The sequence below is a fragment of the Crocodylus siamensis genome, chromosome 8 (assembly GCF_052110815.1).
Source record: "Crocodylus siamensis isolate JL-2025a chromosome 8, ASM5211081v1, whole genome shotgun sequence".
Lineage (NCBI taxonomy): Eukaryota > Metazoa > Chordata > Crocodylia > Crocodylidae > Crocodylus > Crocodylus siamensis.
In genome coordinates this window covers 58,422,882-58,450,089 of record NC_143402.1, presented here as the reverse complement: position 1 = coordinate 58,450,089, position 27,208 = coordinate 58,422,882, and the positions used below count along the sequence as shown (strand labels likewise).

The window sequence follows — 27,208 nt, the reverse complement described above, 5'->3', positions numbered from 1 at the left end:
TTAGGTGCATAAAGTGAAATAGGATTCTGTTCCGCATGTGCACTTAGTACTTTGCATTACTCAGATGTCAAAACAACATGGTTTGGATTCCAGAGGCCTGTGATCTGCCACCTCCCTGCAGGGTAACCTCTGGCAAGTTTCTTCCCCTTTCTGCCTCTGCTTGCCTTCTGTCTCTCTTCTCTGTTTAGACTGCAGAGCAAGAACTCTCTCCCCAGGTGTCTGTGCAGTGCTAGGAATTGAAGGCACAGGAGACAGTGCTATTGTGGGTGGGGGTTACAGTGTTTGCATTCTGTCTCTGGATTAAGCAAATTGCTGTCACATTTCCTGAAATTAAGAGAATTTAATTAGCAAAGAGTCAAACTCTTTCCTCGCTAGAGCCACACAAGAGGGGCACAGGGCAGCGGTCATCTGTGTGGGAGGAATTCATAATAGCAACACTAGCTTTGTGGCTTTAGCAACACTATCACCCTATTTAAGTGGCATGCTTCAATGGTAAGGCTCAAAGCCATTTAAGTGGGTTTGTGGTGTTGCCAAAAGTGATGTTATTACGCTTCCACTGTGACAAAGAGCAGGTACTTTTTGCTTTCCACCTGTTCAGACTGCCATTGCACGGGTCCTGTGTTTCCTTTCTACCTATGCAGTCTGCCATTGCAAGAATCAAGAGTTTCCTTGCTCCTTTTCTCCCATTGCACTTGATAGGAGCAATACCACTGTGTGGGCCTGGTGCATAAATGGTGCAGATAAAGTGCCAGATTGCAGCCAGGCTGGGGACATGAATGTTGTGACTGTAACTGTAACAGAACACACTAGCCAGGAGAGAGAGATGTCCTAGGTCAGGCTGTGTGCTGAGACTCCAGAGAAATGGGAGCTTCAGCGATGAGGCAGCCAGCCGGCTACTCTCTTGGCAGGGTTCCTGACATTGTTGTCCAGGGAGCAATCTGTGCCACTCCTAGGATGGGGCTTGATGGACTTCGGGGAGGGGAGAGGAGGGGAGTCAGGAATAGAGAAGAATGAAATGCCACCAGGAGGTAAAGCCTGGGGGTTAGGAACAGTGGGAGTGGCAATTCCCGCTCCCCCAACCATTATTTTCTGCTTGCTCAACACAAAGCACAAACCAGAGCCAAGAAGATTACAGCAACTTGTTTCAGCCAGCACCAAACCAGCTGCTGCAAAACTGGAGGTGCTCAGAAAATGAGTCTGTAGCCAAGATAAAGGCAGTGAGGACTCAGATTACAATGCCTGGGTGGGTCAGATCGCCTGTCAAGCAGATGTATGTGGCCTTTAGGGCCCGCCTAGAGGAGGGCACAAAGAGGGATGGGCTCTTGCAAAGTTGCTTCTCTGGAGTCTGTTTCAAAGCTGTGAAAGATTTTGGGATGTACTCACTCTCTCTCAGACTCTCCTGTAAAACACTTGGCGTGGAAGTACCCTCTGTCTTCCAGAGATGAGTTTTTCTACCACAGATTTTTCCTTGCTGAGTAGCTGCTCTGGTTTCTTGTGGTGGATAGACCAATGTTAAGTGTCAAGTTTGGATGCAGAGTTTGTGCTTTCAGGTAAGAGCATTTTTTTTAGAGTATAGACATACAGGGTATTTCCCCTCTAGTGATTAAAGTTAAATGAAAAGGAACTGCTTCAACCTGTGACAACATAAATTAATGCTAAAGCAGGCCCTGGAAAACAAGCTGGATTATATTCTGTGTAAGGGGAATAAGTCTCTATGGATCCATTGTTCTGATTTGATCGATTTTGATTGTGGTTACTAGTGGGAACATAAATTCAGTCATACGCCCCTGGTAATTTCCACACCATATTGGTTATTAGTAATACATTCATTACATTAGTAATTCATTCATTTGTGTTAAATGCAGCTGGGGAACAGTTTTCAATTGTACTGAATATTAGAAAATAAAAAGCAGGGGTATTAAAACATTTATTTTTTGTTGAAAGAGTAAATCTGAATTTTCTGTAAGCCAGATGCAGTTCTAATTTTGAGTAAGTAAGAAGAAGATGGCATATGTATAGAGAAAGCAGCTCAGGCAAAGAAATGGGGCACATTCTGCACTCCTTTCACAATATTTCACTGGGTGGTGGGTGTGGAGTGACTGCTACTGGTACCTAACACTGACTGCAGAGTCAGTTCAAGTAATGGGCGACTTTATGGGAAAGACTTGTGCTGTGTGGGACTTGCATGGTGTGATGGGGAAGAGAATTCAGGGATGTGCCTTCAGCAGAAAAACAGGCTGTTGAGTTGTTACTGTACGCCCCAAATATTTCTTACCGGGCAAACAACCACTTGTAAATCCTAGTCTTGTAGGATTCCAAAGAAAGAGGTAAGTCCTGGGAAGGAAATGTGTGTGCTTTGAGCAGTGAACCTGGCTGGCTTCTTTGTGCATCATGGAACTGACCTGATTTCCATTTCGTGGTGCTGGGTGTTTTTTGTTTAATTTCTTCTATCTGATGTTGGTTTGTGGTGATCTCTGCCCTTGATGCTGAACTACCAAGGTCACTTTCTTATTGTGAAGTAGTGCTGAAGTGGCAGGGAAGCTGCCAGAAGTAGTCATAGGCACTTACCTGGTAGTACCTGGACCGCACCCATGTCACCAGTTTGCAGAGGTATAGCCTGTGACTTCCTTCATTTCAGAGGGATTTAGTAACTCTGAAACTTTTCCATTGTGCTTCATTTTGGTGTTTCTGAAGCAGCATTGAAGACTCCGTTGTTTCAGTCAGTTATTCTCAACCTTTTTGTACCAGGATCCATTTGTAAACATCAATGGCCAGTCCCCACCCAGTGCCCCTCACTCCTGACCCGCTGCCCTCCCTAGGTCCCAGCCCCTCAGTGTGGGCCAGGGGTGTGTGTGGGACGGGGGAGCCCCAAACACCCTCTTGCAGGAACTCTGACAGCCTGCAAGGGACAAGACACTGTTTCCCACATTGTTCCCCCTTAAAGGATCATTCATTTTTTAAGTTTGTTGATCCATTTCTAAAGTTTGTTTGCAATCCTTTCATATATTCTTGTGAGCCCGGGTTCAGAAACACTGGTTTGTGTGCATATGGAAGGAACTAGTTTTACAAACCTGGGCTTTATATATACTTAACACGTTTCCTTTGTTGTTTCCTTTGTTGTTTTATGCATCTTGGTAGAGAGAAAAGGGTTCTGGGCTGGAAGCTAGAGAAGGGAAATAAATGCAGGTCTGTTGGATATTAATGGCCTCAGAATACCTGAAGGAAGGCATCTCTAAACTGAGCTTTTTTCCATCCTCGGGTGCAGCATTGACTCCCAGATTACATACAACCAGATCTCACTGGCTTGTTTACCTTGCTGTGTTATTTTATACTTACATAATGAGGTTAGACAATTTAGACTGCTTAATTAACTCATCATTATCCTTCTCTCAAGCCACACCAAGGAGGAAACTCCTGCAGCTAGGTACCAAGGGAAAACCTTGAGTAGCTACAAAACATTAAACACCTGTTTACCACAAAGCAAGCATGCTGTACCCATTGAGTGTCCCCTGGCTATGAGTAAGCACATCTGGTGGAGGTGGCAGAAGGATATGCTGTTGCTGGGTCTTGAAACTTCATGCTGCTTTGTTTTGTATGGCATTTCAAATGTAAGCTACTGCTACTGCTCCTCAAGTGCTCTGTAATGTTAAGTAAGAGGTAACAGGCAGGGAGAGAGAGGTGAACAGTTTTAGTGAAAAAGGAGACTTTTCCTGCCTGTTTTGGAGGAAAGGGAAGGGTTGTTCAGGACAGCAACAGCTGAGAATATAGTTGCACCCATGGAGAGAAGAGGAGTCCAGTCCTAGGTAAGGTGTGGGAAACAAACAAAGTAGTGGTAAGGGACAAAAACAGTGAGATCATCTGGATGGATTGAAATTAAGTCTTGCATTTCTGGATATAAGGAAGTATGTGCTTAGACTCACACTGAACAGGAATGCTATGCCAGCATAACTATAGTGGCAATGGCTCTGTAATAGAAAAGTCCATTTATCCCAGCCTCTGAAACTTTCCATTGGCTTCAGTGAACTTTGAATCAGGTGGCTGTTTAATTGTGTTGTGCTCAGGATGTGGGGGAATGGCAAGTTGCTTCTAAACCAAGTGGGCTAGTAGTTCATACCCTGGAGTATGGAATTCAGTTATTCTTGTACCACTCTCTTACTACTGAATAGCTACAAATGTTGGAGCCAATGAAGTTTATCTGGCTATCAAAAACCCAGGTGCATGGACTGGTCAGCTGCTTTCCTGCAGTAGTGTCCGCTTTTGTTCAGGTGCTGTGTTAGACCAAGAATGCACATTTACCTCTTCTTCCATCTGCTCTGGAAGAGTTAGCAAGCCCTGGAGATCACTAGAATCCAGAGCCAACCCATGAGTTACGTGTCACGCAGCCTTGGGCAACAAAATTACCTCAACCGTTATAAGAGATGTGCATTCCCCAAGCCAAGAGCAGAGACCCTGGAGAGCCTATGACAGCTGCAAAGAATCATAGTTATCATCACATTTTTGTTTGATGATTGACTGCTGAATGTCTCTGTTATGTGCTTTGTTTTAAATTTTTTATATAGAACAGCTGGGACTACAATAACAATTGTGGCTCTGTCTCCCACAGAAAGTAGCTGCTCAGTCTGGGAACAGATATGCCCAAGGAAGAATCCCTTATCAGATCTGGGCAAGCCATTCAGGCCTGGTCCATTTCCGGCATCATGTTGCATCCTCAACATAACTTTATTGGAATCAGTTGAATTTCTTGGGCCTCCTGTTGCCTTGTGCTGTTATTCATACCAGTGTAAAAGAGTGAAGATTGCTGGCTTTCCAATCTGCAGTATTGCATGCCCACTGGGCCATAGCAACCAACTACTCAAGGTACAAAAAAGCCAAGAATCAAGGTCCTTGTTTGGGGCTCTTGTACTGGCAGAAATGTTCTCCTTCCCCCTCAGGTTTCTACTGTTTATGCATGAAATAGGAGTGAGGCTTACGTGAATCATGTTTCGTTTTCTTTTTTTCAGAGGCTGCAGCCAAAGGCATTTCTCAATGACAGTAGATCGGGGCAGGCAATTATTTTGGGTGGAGAGCTGCTTGACAACTTCTAGCGAGCTGTTGGGGGACACACAGATGCGAACTGGCAAAGTTCGTGGATGACACCAAATTATGGGGGAGGGCAGTCACGCTGCAGGACAGGCTGGGGATACAGGCCGACCTGGACATGCTCTCAAGGTGGGCTGACCAAGACCAGATGGCCTTCAATGTAGAGAAGTGTAAGGGGCTGCACCTTGCTAGGAAGAAGCCTCAACATACTGACAAGCTCAGCAGCGCTACGCTTGCTAGCACCATGACCGAAAGAGACTTGGGGATCCTGACTGACCACAAGATGACTATACAAGTCCACAATGTGATGCTGTGGCCAGCAAAGCAAACCAAACTCTGGCCTGCATCCACTGATGCATCTCTAGCAAAGCCAGGGATGTCATTCTCCTGCTTTACTCAGCCTTGGTGAGGCCACAGCTGGAGTACTGCATCCAGTTTTGGGGCCCCCACTTCCAGAGGGATATGGAAAAGCTTGAGAGAGTCCAGAGGAGAGCCACTCATATGCTTCAAGGCCTGGAGGGCAGGTCATATGAGGAGAGACTGAGGGATCTGGGACTCTTCAGTCTGGAAAAGAGAAGTCTCAGGAAAGACTTGGTGGCAGCCTACAATTATAAGAGGGTGTAACAGGGGGCCTTTTTGGGGCTGATTTCTCTGTCACCCACCCATCTGTTTCTGGGTTAACTGCCCACCATGCCTTGATGATAATTAATTAATTGATGTTAATTAAGAGGAGGCTGCCCACTTCTTGCCCCAATGCCAGAGGGCGCGGTCTGCGGCTCCGTTCCTCCCCTACGCTGCAGCCCAAGACTTGCAGATGGCATCCATAGTTCTTACAATCACTGGCCCCATGCTGGGCCCCAGACTTCTCCGATCAGGACCCCTCTAAGATCCCTCCATTCCGGCAGCCTATGCCGCCTTCATTCCCGGCTGCTCCCCCTTACGGGTGTGGTCCCCCCGGGACCTTTGGCTCTACTGGCCCTAGCCCACCTCCAGGCCAGTCGGAGCCCCAGGTCCTCAGCTGTGGGTGTCCCTCATGGTGGGCCCCGGCCCTTCTGGTCCTGGCCCCAGCATGGACCAGTCGGGGGATGTTAAGACAGGTTCCAGTCTATGGCCCCACTCTCTCACTGGCCTCCACCTTCCAGACCCTACACAAAGAGGTAACCCACCTGGTTGTGGGAGCTGTGATTAAGGCATCCTGACCTGCCTTTCACCAGGGTGATCACTGGCATTTCCTGGGGGCTCCCATGCCACTGAGAGCCCTACCAGGCCACCCACTCACAGCAGGATGCAGTTCTAGGTCATGCCCAGGACCAGGAACCTCCTGGCCATCCCCTACAGCTCCTCCCTTACCTCCAGATGATACCTACAGCCAAGTGATGCTGTTGCCTGGCCTCCTAGTAGCAAAGTCCCGTTTATATGAGCAGCCCTGAATCCAGCATGGCTGCCCTCATCAGGCACCTGCTGGCTGCTGTCTTCAGACCCCTTAAAGTGGCAGGCATCAACAGTGCCCTGCCACAGAGGAATATGCCAGGACCTGGGAGAACAGCTGTTCACTAGAGCTCCTGAAGGCATAACAAGGTCTAACGGTGATAAACTCCAGGAAAGCTGATTTAGATTAGACATAAGAAAAAAGTTCTTTATGGTGCGTGTGTCCAGGGTCTGGAACAGACTCCCCCCAGAGGTGGTGCAAGCACCTACCCTGGAGTCTTTCAGAAAACATCTGGATAGTTTTCTTGCTGGGATCACGTGATCCCAGCTGACTTCCTGCTTATGGCAGGGGGGCCGGACTTAATGATTTCAGGAGGTCCCTTCCAACCCTAATGTCTGTGAAATCTATGAAATCTTAGAACCAGAAAAAACAAATCACACACTAGAAGTCAAACACCTACTATATTTTAATTTTATTACAAAAAATATTTGTCATGACTTCTGATTGTGTACTGTATATGGAAGGGATTGCATAATAACTCTAAAATAAAGTGTCATTTATATTGTGTGTGTGTGTATGGTGGGGTATGGGGGGGGTTGTGAGAGGGTGTGACTGTGTAGAGGGGCATAGGGTATGTCGGGGTGTATGTATATGTTGATGGGAGTTGTGGGGTCAGGGTGTGGGTGTGAGGGAGGGTGGGGGGTGTAGGGACCCCCCCCACCCACACTCCCCCCATGGCATACAGCCCCCGCTTGCTGGTAGCAGCACCAGGCGGGGAGGTCAGGGCACTTGTGCCTGGCACAGGTGCCTCTGGCCAGTGCTGTGTGCAGCAGAGGGAGCACAGCCTGCCTTGCTGCTTCTTTTGCTGGTGCTCTGTGCCACGTGCCTGCAACACCAGCACTTGCAGCAGGGAAAGCCTGGTGCTGGAACCTGCTGCCTCCCCTGCCCCCTGCTGCACAGGACCCTGCACACCACCAGGAGTGGAGGGAACCCCATCCCCTGCTTCCCCATGGAGTCCAGTGCAGGGCTTCCCTGCTGCAAGTGTAGGAGCTGCAGGCGCACAGTGTGGAGCCCCTGCAGTAGAGGCAGCCAGGCAGGCTGCGCTCCTTGCTCCCAGTGCAGCGCTGGCCACAGGGGCAACGCGTAGGGAGTGCATGCAGGTGCATGTGCACTCCCTGAGCATGGCGGTGCATCCCCTGCAAAAAGGTGCCACCAACACTGTTGGCAGTGCCTGTGGACAGTCACTGATAGCCATCCTGGCACCGACACTGCTGGCAGCATCTGTGGGTGATCTACGATCGCTCCTGGCTGCTGCCCCTGGTCAGCACGCATCACTCCGCCCCCTTGCTGCCAACAGTGCCAGTGGTGTCTGCGGGAGCTCCCAGTTTACTTCCACCGGGCTCCTGCCACCACCCCTGCGCTCCCACCACTGCCAGTGCAGCTGTGCCCCCACAGCCGCTGGGGGCACGCACTGTTCATGGCTGGCATGACTATCACAGAGGCTCCACATTGCACGCCCGCACTTACAGCAGGGAAGCCCGCACTGGTCTCTGTGGGGAAGCAGGGGGTGGGGCTCCCTCCACCCCTGGCAGAGTGCAGGGACCTGTGCAGCAGGGGATGGGGAAGGCAGCAGGCTCTAGCGCTGGCCTTCCCCTGCTGCAAGTGCTGGAGCTGCAGGCTTGCAGCGCAGAGCCCCAGTGAAAGAGGCAGCTAGGCAAGCTGTGTTTTCCCCACCATGCACGGTGCTGATCAGAGCTGTGCCCCACTGGGTGCCTGCACCAGCACAAGCGCCCTGACCTCCCCACTTGCTGCAGCTGCTGGCAGCGGGGGCTGCATGCCATGGGGGGAGTGTGTGGAGGGGCCCCTACACCCTCTACCCTCACACCCTGCCCAGCCCAGCCACCCCAGTGGGTGCAGGCTTCACACTGTGCTTCGCGCTTCTGCCCAGTTGCCCCAAGCAAGTTGGACTTCCAGGAAGCCAAGCAGGTTCCTGTGGGGCAGCTGCAGCAGGAGCCCTGCCAGGAAGCTGCTGCTGACTGGGCAGAGCCCTTCTGCCCAAGAAGTGGGGAGCGAGGTGCAATAGGTTACGTGATGGGGGTGTACACATGAGTGCCTCACTCCCAGCCTTGTGGGGAGAAGGGCTGGGTAGGGCACAGTTTGTTGGGGGGTGCTGTGGGCCAAGTGCCTGGATCTGGCCCACAGGCCGCATTTGGCTACCCCTGCAATAGGTGGATGTGAATGTGCTAATACTTCTCTCCTCTGTCTTTAGGTATAGTAAAGATGAGGGATTGCTACTATAACGAGACCGTAGGTTTTTTCTACAACAATAGTCGAAAGGAGCTGACGACCTACTGGAGGACAAAAGATGTCTTGGTTGTTGCCCTGGGCCTTACGGTCAGTGTCATTGTGCTCCTGACCAACTTGCTGGTCATCACTGCTATAATCATTAACCGGCGCTTTCACTATCCCATCTACTACCTGCTGGGGAACCTGGCAGCAGCAGACCTCTTTGCTGGCATTGCTTACATGTTCCTCATGTTCCACACGGGGCCTCGGACAGCAGGGCTCTCCCTAAAGACATGGTTCATCCGGCAGAGCCTCCTGGACACCAGCCTGACTGCTTCTGTGGTGAATCTGTTGGCCATTGCAGTGGAACGGCACCAGACTGTTTTTACCATGCAGTTACACAGCAAAATGTCCAACCAGCGAGTGGTGTTTCTGATTTTCTGTATCTGGATCACAGCCCTACTGTTGGGCCTTATTCCTTCCTATGGCTGGCACTGTCTGTGTGCTCTTGACAAATGCTCCAGGATGGCACCTCTCTACAGCAGGAGTTATCTCACCTTCTGGGCCATTTCCAACCTGGTCATCTTCCTTATCATGGTGGTTGTCTACACTCACATCTTCATCTATGTCAAGAGGAAGATGACACGGATGTCCAAGCACACCAGCTTCCACCCCCGCTATAAAGAGACTATGATCAATCTCATCAAGACTGTCATCATCATCCTCAGTAAGTTACTTCTTGCTGTAGTCGTTTGGGATGGTACATTGGATCTCTGTCCCTTGGCTGTTGAGAGGGCATGTGCCCAGTGCAGCTAAGACAAGAGAAATGGTTTTGAGGTACCTGCCAACTTCTCTTATCCCTGGGAATGCAGGGGGAAGGTATAGCTTTGAGATGCCTTGGTTCTGTTGTAACCTGCATGTGACTGCAGGTGGCTGCCAAGGTGCTGTTTTGGGCAGCACTAAGACACATGTGCCCTCTGACTATACCCCATTTTCCTAGATTTACACCCAGTGCTTCCACCTTACCTTGCCTGCTTCCTGGGAGTGGTGGAGCCAGGGGTGCCAGCTGTCTGCCACCTGGGCCTGCCTTCAGGCTGGTGGAATCCTCAGCCAGCCAGACCTGCTGGCTTTACAGGTCCCTGGAGACAGCGCAGAGGGCGGCAGAGATGCTGTGTATCCAGCCCTGCCCTGTATAAAGCGAGCTGTTGGTTTTATGAGTGTTCTTAATGTGTTTCACACAATATAAGCTGTGCTTTTGAAGGATCTGATCACTTGTGGCAACATCAAACAGATCACTCAGTCGATTTGTATTAATCACCACAGTATGTGAGTATCTCACAGAAGTCACCTGTGCACTGGTTTAAAATTCTGCATGACGTCCCATTCACCCCATGCCCAGATAGAGAAACTAATATTTATTCTCTTTTCTTCCTTTCACTGCTGGCCACATCCCTTTTTCCCCTTTCCTGCTTACTGTTTTCCCTTTTTTTTTTCTAATGAGAGAGAGAAAAGAGGGGAGTTATATACCACCCCCTTCTATTTCTGCCCTAACAGCAGCTGCAGCTTTAATTGCTGAGCTTCCAACAGGTATGATAGTTCATTCCTCCTACCAGATCTGCCTGTTGGTGGGTGCTTGGGTAGAGAAATACTCAGAATTATAAAATGGGAGTTTATCAGGGACTTGCATAGAACTGGGAGCTATAACGGAGCTTAATAAAGAAGTCCTCAGTGCATCATTCTAATATAATAAAAGCCTTAGCGTGTCTGTCTGTCTCTCCATAAGGCTTCATTTGCATTCTGGTGGGTTGTCTTGGCAGCCAGTCAATGCTGGCTGATGCAGCTGGTCAGAGTGCCCGGCAGAGATAGGCACATGCGGCATGACAGCGGGGACTGAGAGGCCAAAGCGGTGTGTGGGGCTAAGACCAGCCCTTGCCCTCACCCTCTCCCTGGCCCTGCTCCTTGGAGGCAGCACCGGCACAGGGTGCTGGCAACGCAGCGCTGGACTTGTCCCTTGGCTCCAGCCTTGCCACCACATCCAAGGGGTGGCCACCTGCCTCCCCTCCACGAACAGAGAGGAGTGGGGATGAGAGGGTGGGGAGGCCCCATGGGGCTCGAGGCGAAGCAGTGGCACTGCGGGGCACTGAGAACTCTGTCCCTCCCATTCATGGGCCATTTGCTAGTCTTTTAATAAAGGGCAGTGATGACAATGAAAAGATATTTTAGATTGGTATTTTCAAGGAAGGCAAAAGAATCTAATGGCTAACACTGTCAGTGGTATTTGGATCCTTTGAAAATCCCAGTTTTGGGTCCTACTCGAGCTTTCCTGAATCTGCTCTGAAGATGACATAATTTTGGAGACTCTGAAATACCAGGTCCTGTGTGCTCCAAGGGGACGTTCTCGCTGAGATTCAGTGGAGCAGACTTCTGGGTAAACTGGTGATGCTCTGGTGAAGTCGGCTCAGTTCTGTCCAAACTGCATTAAGAGAACATGGTCCAGATAGGTTTCTCCCAGTCTTTTTGGTCATTGTTCTGCATGGAGCCAGCGCTCTCCATCCCCAAAACAACTGCAGGTCAGTGCTGTGCAGTTTGTAAAGGACAGGGCCGGACACAGGCATGGGTGAACCAGGTGGCTGCCCAAGGCCTGGACAGAAAGGAGGCCTGAAAATGGTAATTTTAAAATTATTATCATCATTATCTGTGGTGAAGGGGGACCCAATATTAAAAGTTTGCTTGGGGCCCCCAGGAGTCTAGGTACAGTGCTGGTAAAGGGCTTTAGGGTGCTTGGATTGAAAGGCCTCATATATCCATGAAATATTATTTGTAGTAATAGCCATGCAGGCTTCAGTTCACTTTGATACCATATGTCTAGGTGCTGCCATGTACCTGGCACATTAGTGTGGTGTGTCCAGTACTGGCACAGTGAGATTCTCTAGTTCTTTCTCACCCTTAATAGTTTTAAGTGTTTAATCAGAATAAAATAAATGTTCTTGCTAAGCTCCACTGCAGCCGAGCTGGGCTCTGGGACTGCGGTCACAACCTCCTAGCTTGCAAATCTTTTCTGATAAGTGTAGAATTTGCTCTGTCAGGAAAACCTTCAAACTGCAAACAAAGAAACTACTACTCCCTGCAAACTCCTGCTGGCAGGGCTGGGCTGAGGAGGGGGAGGGGGAATGGGAACTTGAGCCTAGTGGTTCCTTGGTGTCTTCCTGTTGGAGGGGGAACAAGCTCTTTTATCCTGTTGCAACTTGCAAACAGCAGCAGTTAGGATTTTGTGCCCCTTTCTGATTTAGTTGTGTGCCTTCCCTAAATCAGCTCTGCTCTCAGCAGGGAGCCTGTAGTTGCCTGGGAATCAATCTGATGCAGCACAGGGATCCAAAAAGCTGAAAAACATTTTGTTTTGCTTATTTTGCAAAGCCAGGGGAAGGGAAATTTGTTTTCTGTCCCCCACTTACCCTAGTTGCTAGTCACACCCTGGGTGAGTGTTACCAGGATTGACTAATCCCTGGGATTTGGGAGAGCCAGGCTATAAAGGAGGAAGGCTTCTGGTTACTGGACAAGTGTGACACACTAGGTGTCTAGAGTGAAAACGAATACAGACGTGACCTACCTCTCACAGTAAAAAAAACTCCCTCTGTCCCCTCTCCATCAAGTCTGTCCTCCCAATAGAATTTGCCTTCCCCAGCTGCCGTGCTCTGGGAGCCAGCTGGGCAGGATTTGAGAGCCAGTGTAGGTGCAAATCTGCAGGGAGCTCAGGTGGTGGTTGAGTGGAGGCAGAGAGAAGAACACCAGCTCTTTGAGGTGTGGGGGAGACCTGACATAAGCAGTACTTGGGGAGGAGAGGAACTGAATGAGCCCTCTGGTTTTGCTGTCTTTATGGATCCATATTTGGGGAAAGTCCCAGCACTGTCTCTTCACTCAAACATCTGGGTGCATGGGAGGAAGGAGAAGAGAATGAGGGAGTTTGTACTATTCAAAACTGGAAAATATCTATTAATGTCATGCCTCAGCAGAGCTGTAAGTGTAGAGAATTTCTGCCCTCTGAAAAACTCTGTACAGTTCCTTCCCACACCCAGGCTCCAAGCAAGCTGAGGCTCTGCCACAAGAATATTTTGCCCTTTACGCATTGGAGGGTGTGGTTGCTGCCAGGTGTGTGATGACGAGAAGGAAGGTGGAGGAGCTTCATAGGTGCTGTGTGCCTAATTCCTCTAGACAGTGAGGGAGCAGTGACTCTAAAACCAGTAGATCACAAACATTAAAAATATAGTACAAAGACCTAAAAGAAAAGAACTGAAGGAGAAGGGAGGAAGTAGGGGTGGGAGGTGCAGGAGATGTCTAAGGGAAGGCCCAGCCCTGCGCCCATTGAAATCGAGCAAATTTTGCAAGTCCAGTGTTGCAAAACAGGCCCCTAATCCTGCAAAACAGATTCATTGCTGAGCAGTTTTCATTCTGTGCATGAGTTATTAAAAGCCCATGGGGACTCTGGACAGCAGGAGGCATTATCTTTCAGTCCAGACAGCGTGGACTTCAGCTGTATCCTAACAGGGCTACTCCAGATAAGAGCTGTGGAGTCTTACAAATGTCTGTGCCCTTCAGGGCTTTAAAGCAAGTTGGGATGAGGTCAAGGCTGTTGGGTCTGACAGTGAGACATCCCATCCTTGTTTAGATATGTGGGCGGGCGTGCGCATGACGTGCCATCCCTTGAAAGTCTCGGACCTTATGAGAGCAAAAGGATGGAGCAAGCAGACAACGTGATGTTCTCACGCCATGTGCCATGGCAGGGTTTGGGCAGGGAGAGTGATGGGAGTAGGACTAAATGTCAGCTATTTTTATAGCAGACTAAGTCTTCCCCTTGCCTTGCTTGCCTACCTGCCTTGCTCTCTCAAAGACCATCTGCCCCTTGCACACAAGCATCTGCCCAAACCCAAAACCAGCAGGGCCAGAGGTGCTGTAACTGTTGATATTAAAATAGTTTCACTGGGAAAGAATTTGCACAAGTAAACTAACCCACCTGAGATTGTTGAGAGAATGATAAACACAAAATACACAGAAAAAGATCATATCTAATTGAAGTCACCAGCTTCCAAGCTAACAATTTGAGCACAAACCTGATGAAATCCAGGAATCCCTGAATACTAGAGCTCACTATGCTGCTGATTTCCTCTGTGATCCTTGCAAGTCTCTTAGCTTTGTGTCTCAGTTTCCCTACTTGTAAAATGTGAGTGATGATATTGATCACCTCTAGAAGAAAGGGGAGAGTATTAGAATTTATTTAGGGAAGGCAGAATGACAAGTCCTCACTGTCCATACAGTTAGGAAAAATGGAGCAAGATTGTGAAGCAGTTAATTGTTCATTAAAGGAAATAAGAAGCACTTGGCTTATGTTAAGCATCCAGGTGTTTGGCATGGGGGAAGGATAAGTGTATGAAAAGTTGCTGACGTGAATAATCTTAATGGGGCCATCAGTGGTGTTTGCAAAAATGGTGTAGGAAAGTGCTTTGCTCTGTGGTGAGAGGCAGCAGAGCTGTCAGCCTGAGCAGGTTCAGCCAGTAGGTTAAGATTGGTGAATATGGATTTTCCCAAAAGCACATGAATTTTTTTTTACTCCTAAGTAACATTTTAGGCAATACCTTTGTTAGGTGAGCAAAGTCCAAGGAGATGGAGATAATAACAAAGTCTCTAGGATTCTGTTGAGCCCATATTGTGAACTGTCTGGTACGATAAGTCGGATTTTCCAAGGAAATCCACAGTCCTTTAGGCCAATGTTTCCCAACCTTTTCCAGCCCAAGGCACACTTACATTAATAAACCTGTTAAGGCACTCTCCATCCTCATACGTATCGTAGCTTATTGCCATGACAAAATTCTGCAGTACACGTGTTCATTTCTGAGGGCGCACTTTTGTGCTACAGCATGCTGGTTAGGAAACACTGCTTTAGGCACAAGAGTAGGAATCAAATTATCAGATGTGCCCCTGAGTATTGTGTACTGAGCACTTGTGACAAACTAACTATTCATGAAACACTGGGAGCTGGTAGGAACCGAGTTCTGTACAACTGGCACCGGATTTTGCAGTTGTGGACCCTTTGGGAACCTGTGCCTGCTAAAGAAAGGTCCTGCAACTGCTGTGGTGCAGGTTTGCACAAGCTGGTGAGAATGGCATTAATGATACAGCTATAGGTTTACTTTTACTTACTTATGCTAGAAGTAAATGGGACCAAAGTGGCAATCTTGTAAGTTTATTGGAGGTACAGCTGCCCAGAAGCCTTGTCGACACTGAAGTTTGATCAGTTTGTTCAAGAGATTATATGACTTGGTTCCTTGTGATAGCAGGGAAGAGGACTCTGACCCAGGAAGTTCCTTTTCTGCAGGGTTTGTAACCCAAGACCATTTTGTCATTATTGACAATCTGAAAACTTTTTACTAACAACCAGATTTTGTTTTACTGATGTATGATTTACATAACGTAAATGTAACTTTTCTGCCAGACCCTGGGCAAGAGTTGGATACAAACCACAGTCAAATCATGCTTCCTCTCCAGCCTCACTCTCATTATACGGGAAGAGAGCCCCAAAGAAGGACTGCATCTGCCTGGCTGCCACCCAGCAGTGTTTCAGGAAGATGAGACCCAGCACCAGCTTGTGGCTGGGAGTTGGGGAAGGACCTACACACAGTCCTGTGGATTGCAGAGCTCCCTTCAGGGTGCTGTGCTTCCACTCAAATATCAGGTGATGCTTCTGTGCTCAGTCTGTGCTTCAACACTGTGTCCAACTTCTTTCCCACCATAGAGCAACAGTCAGCTTTGGTGGGTTTGTGTTTTACTGGACAGCACCAATTTTCACAGGTGTTTTTGCCTGGTTATTTACAGTGTCTGTAAACTTAATGGACAGTTGGCAACCCTACTTCTATACATTCTTATGTTGCTACACCACTTCATGGATCAGTGTTTTGTTCAGAGCAGTCCCTTTGGCCATTTGTCTTCCCTAACAGATGTTTTCCAATAAAGGGTATAGCTAAAAAGTTCTTGGTGACCCACTCCTTTTCCTCCACCCTTCCCCAGGACAAAGGACACAGTACAACCCTAGGGTAACAAGACAAATCCTTGAGCTAGCATGTCAGAAACGTGTATGAGGAAGTGTACTTGTTCATTAAACAGCTTCTTAACCAGAAATGTGACTATAAATAGCAAGGTTTCAGAATGCGCAGTATTCACCCTAGAAATCCTCCCCCTGTGCCCTTTTCCCACACAGAATAATAATTATATTTTGCCCTTAGACACTCCTTCTCTACCTAACAGCTTTACAAATGGTAGGATTATAGGAAGGGCCAGACTAGATCACACTATCAGTTCATCTACCTCAGTCTCCCCTTTCTGACAGTGTGACCATCATTAGGTGGGTCTGACCAGATACAAGAAGCCTGTGTGAGGCAGGGATCCTGTCATCTCCTGAGCCCTCATAGTCAGAAGTTGGAGTTTATACCCTGTTACAGGAAAGGTTAGATTATTTATTTAATTCTAACTGTTATAACTCTGGATAGTCTTGTCATTAATTAAATGAATAAATATCCAAATAATTTCTAAATGTTGTCAAGCTCTTTTCCTTAGGAAAACCTTGTGGCAGTGAGTTCCACTAGATAACTGTGCATTATGTTGGGGGAAAATGTTTACTTTTCTCAATGTTGGATTTACCACCTTTCAGTTTCCCTATTAAGACCTGGTTTTGTCAGAAAAAAATATCCCCAATTTTTGGTTTAAAAAAAGTAACTCCAAATCCACGTTTTTGGATCCCTGGTATTAGAAATTCTGTGAACATTCATTATTCTGCTTACCTGCATCCCATCCTCTCTTAATCATTTATTTTCTCAGAGAGATCTGAGAAAATCTTTCAGTTCCTCTTCATGCACTTGCCTTTTCAGGTCCTTGATCATAGCTTGTTTTTCTTCTGTGAACCCACTGTAATCTGCAGTGCCTTTTTGAGATAGGGTAACTAATACTGCACACAGAATCCTGGTACAGATGAATTGTTGATTTACATGTCATGGGAATATTTTGGGGTTTTTTTTCCTTATCCATCCAATTATTTTATTTGCTTTTTGCATTGCAGCTTTACAGTGAACTGAAGCCTCCATTCAACTGCCCACAGTGATGCTGGGGACTTTCCTTGAGTCAATACTGATAAGGGAGTCTTGTAAAGGGAATCATTAAAAGGATTCCCTCCAATGTGCATGTCTTTACATGTGTCAACAATTACATTTAATTATATGTACATAATAATTATTTTCCTCCCTGGAGAGAAGTGGAAAGGGGGAGAGTGTCAGTTTCAGCTACATCTTATAAATGGAAAAAATGAGGAAAAGGGAGAAGAGTAGAACTAGCTGTGAATTTTTTATCTACGTTCTTTTTCAACAGAAAATGTTTTTTTTCAGAAACAAAATTTTTGCTGGAAGTGTTCATTTTAAATGACAGGTTTCAGGTTTGTCCAAAAACTTTAAGACAAGTTGTGATGAAAATTTTGATAATTCTTTTTCATGTAAAAGTTTTTGTGGGGCAGGGAAAAACCCTGTTTCCTCACCAGTTCTAGAAGCGAATGATTTGCCCAAATCCCCATCAGTCAGTAGCACAGCAAGGAAGCCTTTCTTTTCCTCTAATATCTTTTGTTTTTTTCCCAGGTGCCTTTGTTATCTGCTGGACTCCAGGACAGGTGGTGCTTCTCTTGGATGGGTTGGGCTGCAAGAGTTGCAATGTGCTGGCAGTGGAGAAATATGTCCTCTTGCTGGCAGAGATCAATTCAGTGATCAATGCTATTGTCTACTCCTACCGGGACAATGAGATGCGCAACACCTTCCGAAAGATTCTGTGCTTCATCTGCTATAGGAATTCCAAATACTCACCTGCACCCATGAAGCTAAATGCTGCAGACCGCAGGATATTCACTCAGAATGGTCACTCTACTGCAGACTCCTCGATCTAGTCCCAATGTACAGTCCATAAATATATACATATATATATATATATATTTGAAGACTGTGGATAGCAAAGACCTTGGGTGGCCCATTTGCAAAGCGGAACAACAGTATTTTTTTTTTTAAAAGCTTCTCCAGTAAAAATGTTTGGATGAAATATTTCTGTCAGCTCTGTGAGGCAAAAATGCTTTAAAGACATACCCACTGGTATATTTCTTGGGACAAACATATTTTGAAATATATTCCTGCTATTAAAGACTGCTATTTTAATAGCATAGTTGATTTAATTTAGCAGCATCCAGCAGGCATGCTCCATGCTAACCAAGACCCTTGCATAACTCTTTCTACAAGCGAGATTTGTTTTTTTAATTCTTCAGTATTAATGTCTACAAAAATTACCTTTCCAGTGCTAGAATCCTGCAGGACCAAACCCCGCTTTATTCAGTCCTTCGTTAAGCACAGCATCTTCCGATTTCAGTGAGATTTTCCTGAGTGCGTCCTGTGCTAGGTTTTAATCCAGAGTTTTCTAAAATCATGTTCTGTTCAAAGACCCCCTAGAGAGGCTTCAGTCTGCATGAACTTCATTTTTAAAAAACATGTTCCTACTTTGGTATGGTGTCTGTTACTGAATTTCAAAGTATTCATTACTTTCATCGGATGGTCCAGGAACACTTAACACTTTCCTGAGACCACCTGAGCTATGCTTCAACCAAAAAGTCCAGTTGTGTTATTCTTCTGTTAGGTGATGCTACATGGGAGGCTTGAATGCAAATTTGTTGCCTGTTTGTAAAGAAGGGATTAGTCATGTTCCTTGAAACAATAATTTTCCACTCATTAAAGTTCTTTCGGGACAGGTTTTATGTTAGATTCTGAAATAATCAGCACTTTGCCTTAGGTTTAATATAGTGTCTGTAGCTTAAACTCTTCAAACAGCTTGTTAGCAGCTGAAACTTGGTTCACCAAACCCCTTCCTCTTCACACAGCAGCCTGACAAGTGTAAAGGATTTTTCAGCACTATTTCACTTAGGGTCACATTCTCTGTTGAAGTAAATCTTTACTTCATTGTGTTTACTCCATCAGAGAATCTGGCCCTTGAAATATATATGAACATTACATATAATGTCACTGGGATCACAAAAGAAAGATAATATTTGTGATGTTGGCTGTGTGAGTGACTACAAACTACTCCAAGATGGTGTCATGTCATTCAGAAAGCTTTAGGTGGGGTTTGTAAAACTACTTAATATTGGCCTAACTCTGCCCCCATGGAAGTTGGTGGGTATTTTACCCATGGGTCCATAGAAACAGTTAGAACAATATTGAGCACTTTTGAAAGCCTAGGTCATAATTTCTAACAAATAATATTTAATTTTCGAACATGCAGTAACCTGAATCTGAAGGGTTTGAGGTCCATCCCAGCTGTCTTAAACTCTGACCTTCACAGGCCCAAAGTTAATTAAGGGATTGCTGAGCCAGTGTGGAATTAGACAGACATTTGTTTAGTCTCTAACCTTGAGATCTTTCAGGGGGAACTTTACATATGTAGTTACCTTTTTTTTTTTTTTAGATAGATGATTATCACCAGCCACAGCATAAACAGCTTACAAACACAGAACTTAGGTATGCTTGGAAGCTGCTTAGCTTTCAAACTTCCAGAAAGAAATGAGTAGTGCTTTCCTATACTGGCAAGGATTTAAGGAAAGAGATCAATTCAGCGGAGTGGTACTTAACCTTCTGGCCCTGTAGGATGGATGAGTGGAATGGGGCCAGTCCATGGGTCCAACCCTATGTGCCAGCCCAGCTACTTGTGTGACCCTGTGTACCATCCCAGCCTCACCTGTCAGACCTGACCTTACTGTGACTACACACACTGGCTCAGCTCTATGTGCCAGATCCAGCCTGATGCAGTGGAACATGGAGTTGTCATCCCACCCACAAGGCTCCCAACATGTACAGATGTTTCGTGGTTGGGAAGCAGTGGCAGTATTGATTGCTTCTGTTTGTTTGATCCAGAGCTGCAGTAATTAACACTGCCACTGCTCCCCTACAGACCCACAGGGAGCTCCACAGGCCAGGTAACACACACTTGTGGGCTGGAGATTTGAGCACCACTGCTCCAGGTGGACTAGTAAGAGTTAGATTCAGGAGCTTTGTTGACTCCTGAATATAATCCAAATGCCAGAGTTTTCCTGCTGTTTCCACAAAAAGCCCCAAAGCAGCAAGTCCTTAAAAAGATTTCCACCAAATACAAAGCAAAAAAGTCCCATCTTGGAAATAAATATTTGTTCAGAGTCCCTCATTTAGTAACAGGAAAAAAACCTGTAAACATTCACATAAATAGTAGTGTTTAGATGTGGATCGGTACTAAAATGATTTCCAAGGGACAGAATATTCATCATATTGCAGTTGACGATGAGCGGGTCTTTGTAGTAGGTGAAATGACATGCAGAGAACTGCAGTTGGCTTTTATGCCCAATTGGGCCTTTAATAAGCTGTGCACATTCCTCCCAAAGGACCCTGCAGACTAGCCTGACCTCATGCTGCTGGGCTGCAGCTGTTGTACAGTGTTAGAGAGCAATAAGAGTCCCTACTTACAAGTGCTTTCACACAGGTGCCCTTCATAGATGCAAGAAAGCTATCTCTGTTAGAGTCCTTATTAGATAATGTGCTGATACTGTAAAGGCCTGTATTGTCTCTGTATTTTTACTTGGTTTGTTTCAAGTTATCCTGACAGTCACACTTGTGGGGGAAGTATATATAATTAGAATATGGTTAACTTTTATCAGCCAGACACTTTCCTCAGTCTCCTGCATCAGAGACTGCCAGTTCTTTATTTGTGCCAGTGGAGTTTGAGTTTGAATAATGATGACAAAATGCAAAAATTCAGCTCATGATTTAGTCGTCTCCTTCAAAATAGGTTTCCCTTCCTTCAACCAAAATAGTAACTAAAAAGAAAGGGAGGATGTCCCACATCTGTGAGAACAAGCATCTGAGTGACAGCTATCACTCATTTAAGAGTGGCTTGAGAGTTTAATAAAGTTTTTCTTCCTGAGTGATTTAACCTGTAGAAATCCAGCATATTTTAAGATGTATGAAACACACAAGGCAGAAGGAAATCAGGAGGCATAGAAGCTAGGGGCTGGAAAGTGATGTTTTAAGATAAGACTTGAAAAGAGATGGCAAATCAGTAAGTTGGAGGAGATATAGGGAAGATTCTAGCATGTGGAGAGACAAACCACATAGCACTTGAAAACACTGGTGGAAGGGGAAATAAATGTGTACAGACTACACATAATCAAAAGGCATCTTAGACTCTTAGACATACTGGTCGTGTTCACTTTCCACCTTCCTTTGTTGAAAACCCAAAACTTCATCCAATTACATGGTGTCATGACTTGCATGTTTATATTACATTTCTCATTCATCTTACTGTATGCCTAACTAAATGCTTTGCAGGAAAGTTTATGATGTTATCTGCCAATATATTAACTTTCTCTGGGCAACTTAGAGTCTCCAGATTTAATTTTCTCATTGCACGATGAATGAGAAGCCATCGGGTGCATGTGAGTTCTGTCTTTACTGTCATACAGGATTCATGACTCACTGAACCTATGCCAGTTCTTTCACCTCAGATGTCTTGGCTCAGTGCACAGTGCAGCAGTACTGGCTGTAAAGCTAGCATCCCTTACTCTGTTCAGTTCAAGATTTCTAAAATCAGTGTGAAAGTGGCTTTGAAAGCTCATCATCTTTCATCAAATTTCTTCTGATGAAGAAATCTGTCTGGAGTTTGAACTTGGCCAGCATTGTATTGTTCTAGATGTCAGAGGTGCATGTGACTATTACAGACTTATTGAGCATTGGGTGGGAGGAAAGGGAGATCTAGGAAGTATTTTTAAGGGATCAAATATGGGACATATGAGGACACACAGCTTGATCAAAGATAGGCTGCATGGCTCCAAGAATGAGGGGTCGTGGCTTACTGGCTAGTTGGAATTCCTTAAGCAAGTTGCTGCCAAAAGTAATATGGGGCAAGTGTATTCTGAAAGGACCTGACACACTGGAGATTAATATTGAAGGTTCTGTGGAAGTTTGATTTATTGGAACTGAAACTGGCGTAAGGGGTGAAGATGAGTGAAGAGAAGTAGGATTGTTAAGGGGAAGTTATTTATGTATACCCCCAAAACCTTCCAAAGAATTGGGGGGAAATGTCCATTTTGTAGTGACCACTTTGGCATCAAGTAACTGAGAATAACTACAAGCCTGTCATCTAATTTTAATAAGTAAAAAATAATTGGTTTAAGTGAAGGGAATAATTAATATTTAAGGTTAGTAAGGACAGGTTAGAGGATTATGAGATCAGTAAATAATGAATAAAGGTTTGGGGGGTTTCTGGCTTTGAACATGCATTGATGTAGCTGCAAAACCTGGCTTCTTTCTGCCATGGAAAGTGCATGTAGAAAAGAGGTAATACAGGAAAGAAAGGTCACATCAGTTATTCCCTGTGGTATTTCCATGAGAAGCTTTCCATTGTGTCCTTTAAATCATCCTGAAGGGGAATATTTGTTTTGGCCAATACAAACCTTTGTATAAAAAGCACAATGGTAGTATCCAAGAGCAGCTGGGTTTCCTGAATATGGGTCATCTGGGGATTGCAATCAGTCATTTAATAGTCATTCTTATGCACAGCTTGTGGCTGTGAGTTAGCAGTGAGCAGGATACTTGAGGGCTTTCCATGCTGGTACACAGAATGTGTCCCAGCCCAATAGGCTAGCTTTAAATGGACTTTTCAGGAAGTTTGGCTCTAGCCCCTCCAGATCTTGTGACCATGGTGGGAGGGAAGCTTAAGTATAGTGTCACAGTTGTGAGATACTAGCAGAGATTCTATTGTGAGATACGAGCAGGATCAATGTTTTCTGACTTGGGGAATTACATATAGGCACCTAGACCTATGTTTAGGGACATGCTTGGTAAATCAGTGGTCTCAGTGGCAGCTTCCATTGAGGAAGCTTGGTGTTCAGCATCCATGAAAATTGGGCTGCTCAAGTAGGCGCTTACACATAGATTTGGGTACGTAACATTAGGAATGCGAGCTGGAAAATACTGACTCCAGGTGTTATATGGGCAGTCCGGTTATTAAAATGCCTGATTCCCACATACACTGCCATGCTGTCATAGAGGTACAAAGAGACTCTACTATGAATCAGATCGTACGGTGCTTCTTGTAAAGAGCAGTGTTTATGGTTGATCTCCCTACACGTCTGTAGCTTGCTGTGTCCCTGGCCATTCAGTAGTAGTTATTGTGAATAAATCCTATGAGAATGTCTCTTTTGCTAGACCATAAGCAGTTCTCATACTTCTGGCATAAGCAACCTCCAACTATTGGGAGATACAAGGAGATTTTTCCTGGGGCACTTTATCCTGCAATGCACAATGCGAAGGTGTCTGGCATCTTCTGAATGAATTGATAGTAGTTACAATCAGTGATTGGGCTAACTGGGCCCCTGATCAGCTCTAGTCTGGAGACTCTGATGTTACTGCATTTTCAGAGACCTCGCTACTAGGCTGCTGGCTGCTTTTGAATTTCAGAACTAGGATGCTCAGATACAAAGCTGATGGTGTAGTATAAAACATGACAGTACTACTGCAGATGCGTCCTCGACAGTCCACAAGTTAAGGTAGGAATTGTGATAAATACCCTGTGGAGAGTACAACAAGAGGGTGGAGACTGGAATCTATTAGTGTGTTCTTTGAAAATGAGCCACGTAAGTAAACTGTTTACTGACTTGTTTTACTTGGTCAAAGTTGTTTTTGAAATGTCTTGTCCTTTCTTTCATGCTGCAGCACAACTCATTAAGTGAGATTGTTTTAATAGGCCTAAGTTTTGTGTTTGGCTGTTGGGTATGTAAATGCATCTTTCTCTTTATAAATCTAGCTTTTTTTATTAAAGTATTTACCACACATTGTAAATAAATCAGACCAATGAGACTGCACATCTCCAGTTTACATTAATTTAAACATACATTCAGTTTGGATGACTAAACTGTGTCTGTGTCAAATGGAGCCTGTGTTTTTTTAAAAAGCATGCAAAATAAGAATGCTCAAATACTGATGCATTAATAACAAAATAATATCTACCACATGGCAAGCATGAAGTGCAGAAGACCACTGGTCTATGCTGTTCATGTTACATCCTCAAACTTTACTCAAAATATCAAATTGTATCTTTTCATCATTCTCTGCTGACAGTTCCTGATGAAACCAGCAAAACTTAAGAGTGTTTAGTATCTCCGAAAATTAGGTCATTTTTGTTTAGTTTAGATGTCTAATTTTATGCACTCAGGTTATAGCCTTATATTTTCCAGATTTTGAAATTAGTTTTTATAAGAAGATAGGGTAAACAATGAAAACTAGTAATAAAATGTAATTAGCTTTTCCTTGGGAATCTGCAAAGTCCACCCTATATCCTCTGGCCTTTTAAATATTGAGATTTTGGGACAGATCCAGAGCCAAGGAACTGTTTTCTAATGAGCAAAGCCCATTGCAGATAGCTTCTTGACTTCTTTGCTAAAAGCTACTATCTCTCTATAGCTTGGGGTAGTTCCGGCCTTTGTTCGGCAATACCTGCCCATCAGGCAGCAGAATAAATGTTGGAGCCTTCTGGAAGTTTACAAGCAGATTTTTAAACATTCCTTTGACCTGAGTAGCTGTTCCTTTGACTGCTAACACCTGCTGTTTCCATCATCACCACAGCATCCAGCAGGGTCAGGGAAGAAATTCTTTTGCAAATGATGCCTGACACTGACTTCTTGATGAAAAGGGTTCCTTTGTGGACAATGCAACCAGCCCCACCCAGACAGGGAGGATTTCAGGTATGACACAGCAGAGAGGACTGGTAATTTTACAGTGACCAGAGCACTGTTACAGAAGGTGCCAGATAGATGTGGCAAGGAGGATCTCAGATTTGCCCATATTTCCAACAAGAAGAAAACCACATTTTAGTGTTGCAGACTTGTCAGCTAAGAAGTTTGGCCTCTTTAATGAAGCCTGTAGATGGTGAGCATAGAGCCCTGCACTGGCTTCAGTGTAGTATACATCTAAGCAGGAACATACGGAAACATCCAATTGTCCCTTGGCAGTGTGGACTGTGCGGTTCGTCTTCCTGGCTTGCCCTCTAGCGCTTGTTCTCCCCACTTAGAATAGCAGTTAGCAATATTAGCACAAAATTTACTGAGAACAAGAAGTGGAATTTGGCATGTGTTACACCAAGAGGTTTCTGTAAATGGCTCTAACACCATAAAATCCCTTTAGTTTAGGCCTTGGTGTTCTGGAAAATTAAAGGGAAACAAAATTATGGGAAGTGGGGATTCAAAACTCTGCTTGGGTTTTTTGCAGAGTGTCTAGCCCCTAGATTTGGGCACCACAAAGTTGGGAAATTTCAAAGCAGTATGTGAGCGCTTTGAAATGTGCTGTTAGAAAGGGGGCTGGTCACCTGTTACCCGCTCCCTTGGATAGGCATTTGCACAAAGTATTTCTCAAGTTAGAATGGTAGCACTTCAAAGCCCAGAAAAAAGAGTAGTACCATGAAAGCACAGCACAGCACCTTAGCACAGGGAGGACCTGGAAATCCCAGTGGCTGGATGTTTAGCTATGCCCAAACACAGACAGCCAGAGGCACCTACTACTGGTCTCCTTGTCTCTCTGTCTCTCTCTCTTCTGTCCTGGGTTTCTGTGCCTCTGGTGCCTCCTCAGCTCTGATGATTTTTTTTTCTTTTTTGTGGCCCTTTGGACTGTTCAGAGAAGTCACCTTCTTTATTGCAGAGACTTAGAGTTCAGTCAAGATACATTCCAGTGGCTTATGTTTTTGCCAGGAAATTTTAGAGGGTGCAGTGAGGTTGTTAGTGTTAGGAACTCAAAAGAAATAAAACCACCTAGCTGTAAATATTGAGCTCAAAGTCCAGGGCAAGACCCAGAAGTATTTTATAAATTTTTGTGCTGGAAACAGTAGTGGAAAATGTGCATTACCATTATGTGCATATCTCTAGAAAAGCATCAGTGCTGCCACAAATGCCCACTGGGTGGTGTCACATCTCAGTGACAGTCCTACTATACTTTAAGAAATCAAAAGAAGGCTGGTCTATGGGGGGAGCCTGAAATATTGATGGAGAGGCCAAAGGGCACTTAACAAATATGGAGGAGCCTGTGATTCACTGATATTTCCCCCCTTGTCATTGTCTAGCACCTGAGCATCTTGGACTTAATGTTCATAAATAAATGGTTCAGTCTCTCCTGTCTCTTGGGAATTTGCTTTATATTGTGCTTGTCAATGAGTGTGGAAAATCTTACAGCAGAATTACTGTTAGTGTCAGACAGCAGTACTGTTTATCTGGTAAGCCACGCTGCACGTAAGATAGTGCATGTCCGCTAGGAGGCATTCAAGAATAGGGTTTCATTTATTGGTTTGTGACACTTGCTGTGGAAAGTATTTACACTTGAGACCTGTAGTTAGTTGTGTTAGTCTGATGCCAAGTAGAAGTCAGGGTAAACGTCACCTTACAGAACAGTAGATCTGTACAGTACACACTTTTACGCTTTTGTGGGCTGAAGCTCACTTCATGAGATTCGCTTTACACTTGTTCAAAAGTGTCTACAATTCTCCCATCAGGCTGATGTCTTTATATTTGCTTTTGATTCTTCAGCTACTTGAAAAAGATGTAATTAACTCTAGGAGGTACCCTGCTTATCTTATGATTACTCTGAAATGCAGCTCTGGGCCTCTCCTGTCAGAGGCTGTCTGGCCACTACAGAGGCTGAAATTCTCTTCTACATCATAGGAGTGTCTGTCTCCAAATAAAGTAAGTGACAAGAAACTCAGACGGCAACAAGGGTCAATACAAATTCCACCCTCTGCCCCCAAATCAGCCAGTGTTGAAAACTGGTGTCTGTCTAGGTAAACAAATTCAGCTGGGTTCAGCATCCCTTGTCCTTGCCTGCATTAGACCTTGTCCGTAAAACTTCCCAACAGTGTACTAGCATTGATGCAGCTCCCTATTGGAAATGTGCATACAGAGCAGGTGCTAGCTGTGACTATTCTCTTCAGTGAAGTGAATAGACTTTTGGTGTAAGAACATATTTTTGCAAACTGCTTGAAGAAAATGGTACGTGCCTCTGCGGGAGGCACTGTTACATCACCAGTTATTGAATGCAGCGGATTCTGTGTTGTACATGGGGCCTGAAACATTACCCCAGAGCAGAGGTTCTAATCTGTCAGCCTGCCTGCTGTTCATCTCACTCCTGACTCATAATATTAATAATACTCACATACTTCTAATACAAAAACCTAGGAAATGTTGTCTTGATGTTGATCTATATCAAATACACATACAGAACATTATCTAGTATCAGTGACTATCAGACACATTTATGACAATGCATCATCTAAACATAAGTCATCTCT

At 45.3% G+C, this 27,208-nt stretch overlaps 1 protein-coding gene across 2 annotated transcripts; it reads left to right on the top strand.

Annotated features, from left to right (window-relative positions):
- Positions 1 to 1,156: 1,156 nt before the first annotated feature.
- Positions 1,157 to 25,981, top strand: LPAR2 (lysophosphatidic acid receptor 2). Of its 2 annotated transcripts, XM_090060538.1 has the most exons (4): positions 1,157 to 1,550; positions 4,604 to 4,857; positions 8,778 to 9,521; positions 17,461 to 25,981. In XM_090060538.1, exons 3-4 carry the CDS (start codon positions 8,789 to 8,791, stop codon positions 17,760 to 17,762), a joined length of 1,035 nt encoding a protein of 344 aa, XP_089916664.1. In that variant the 5' UTR covers positions 1,157 to 1,550; positions 4,604 to 4,857; positions 8,778 to 8,788; the 3' UTR covers positions 17,763 to 25,981. The 2 variants fall into 2 exon arrangements, with proteins under 2 accessions (XP_089916664.1, XP_089916665.1); XM_090060539.1 differs by lacking the exon at positions 4,604 to 4,857.
- Positions 25,982 to 27,208: the final 1,227 nt, after the last annotated feature.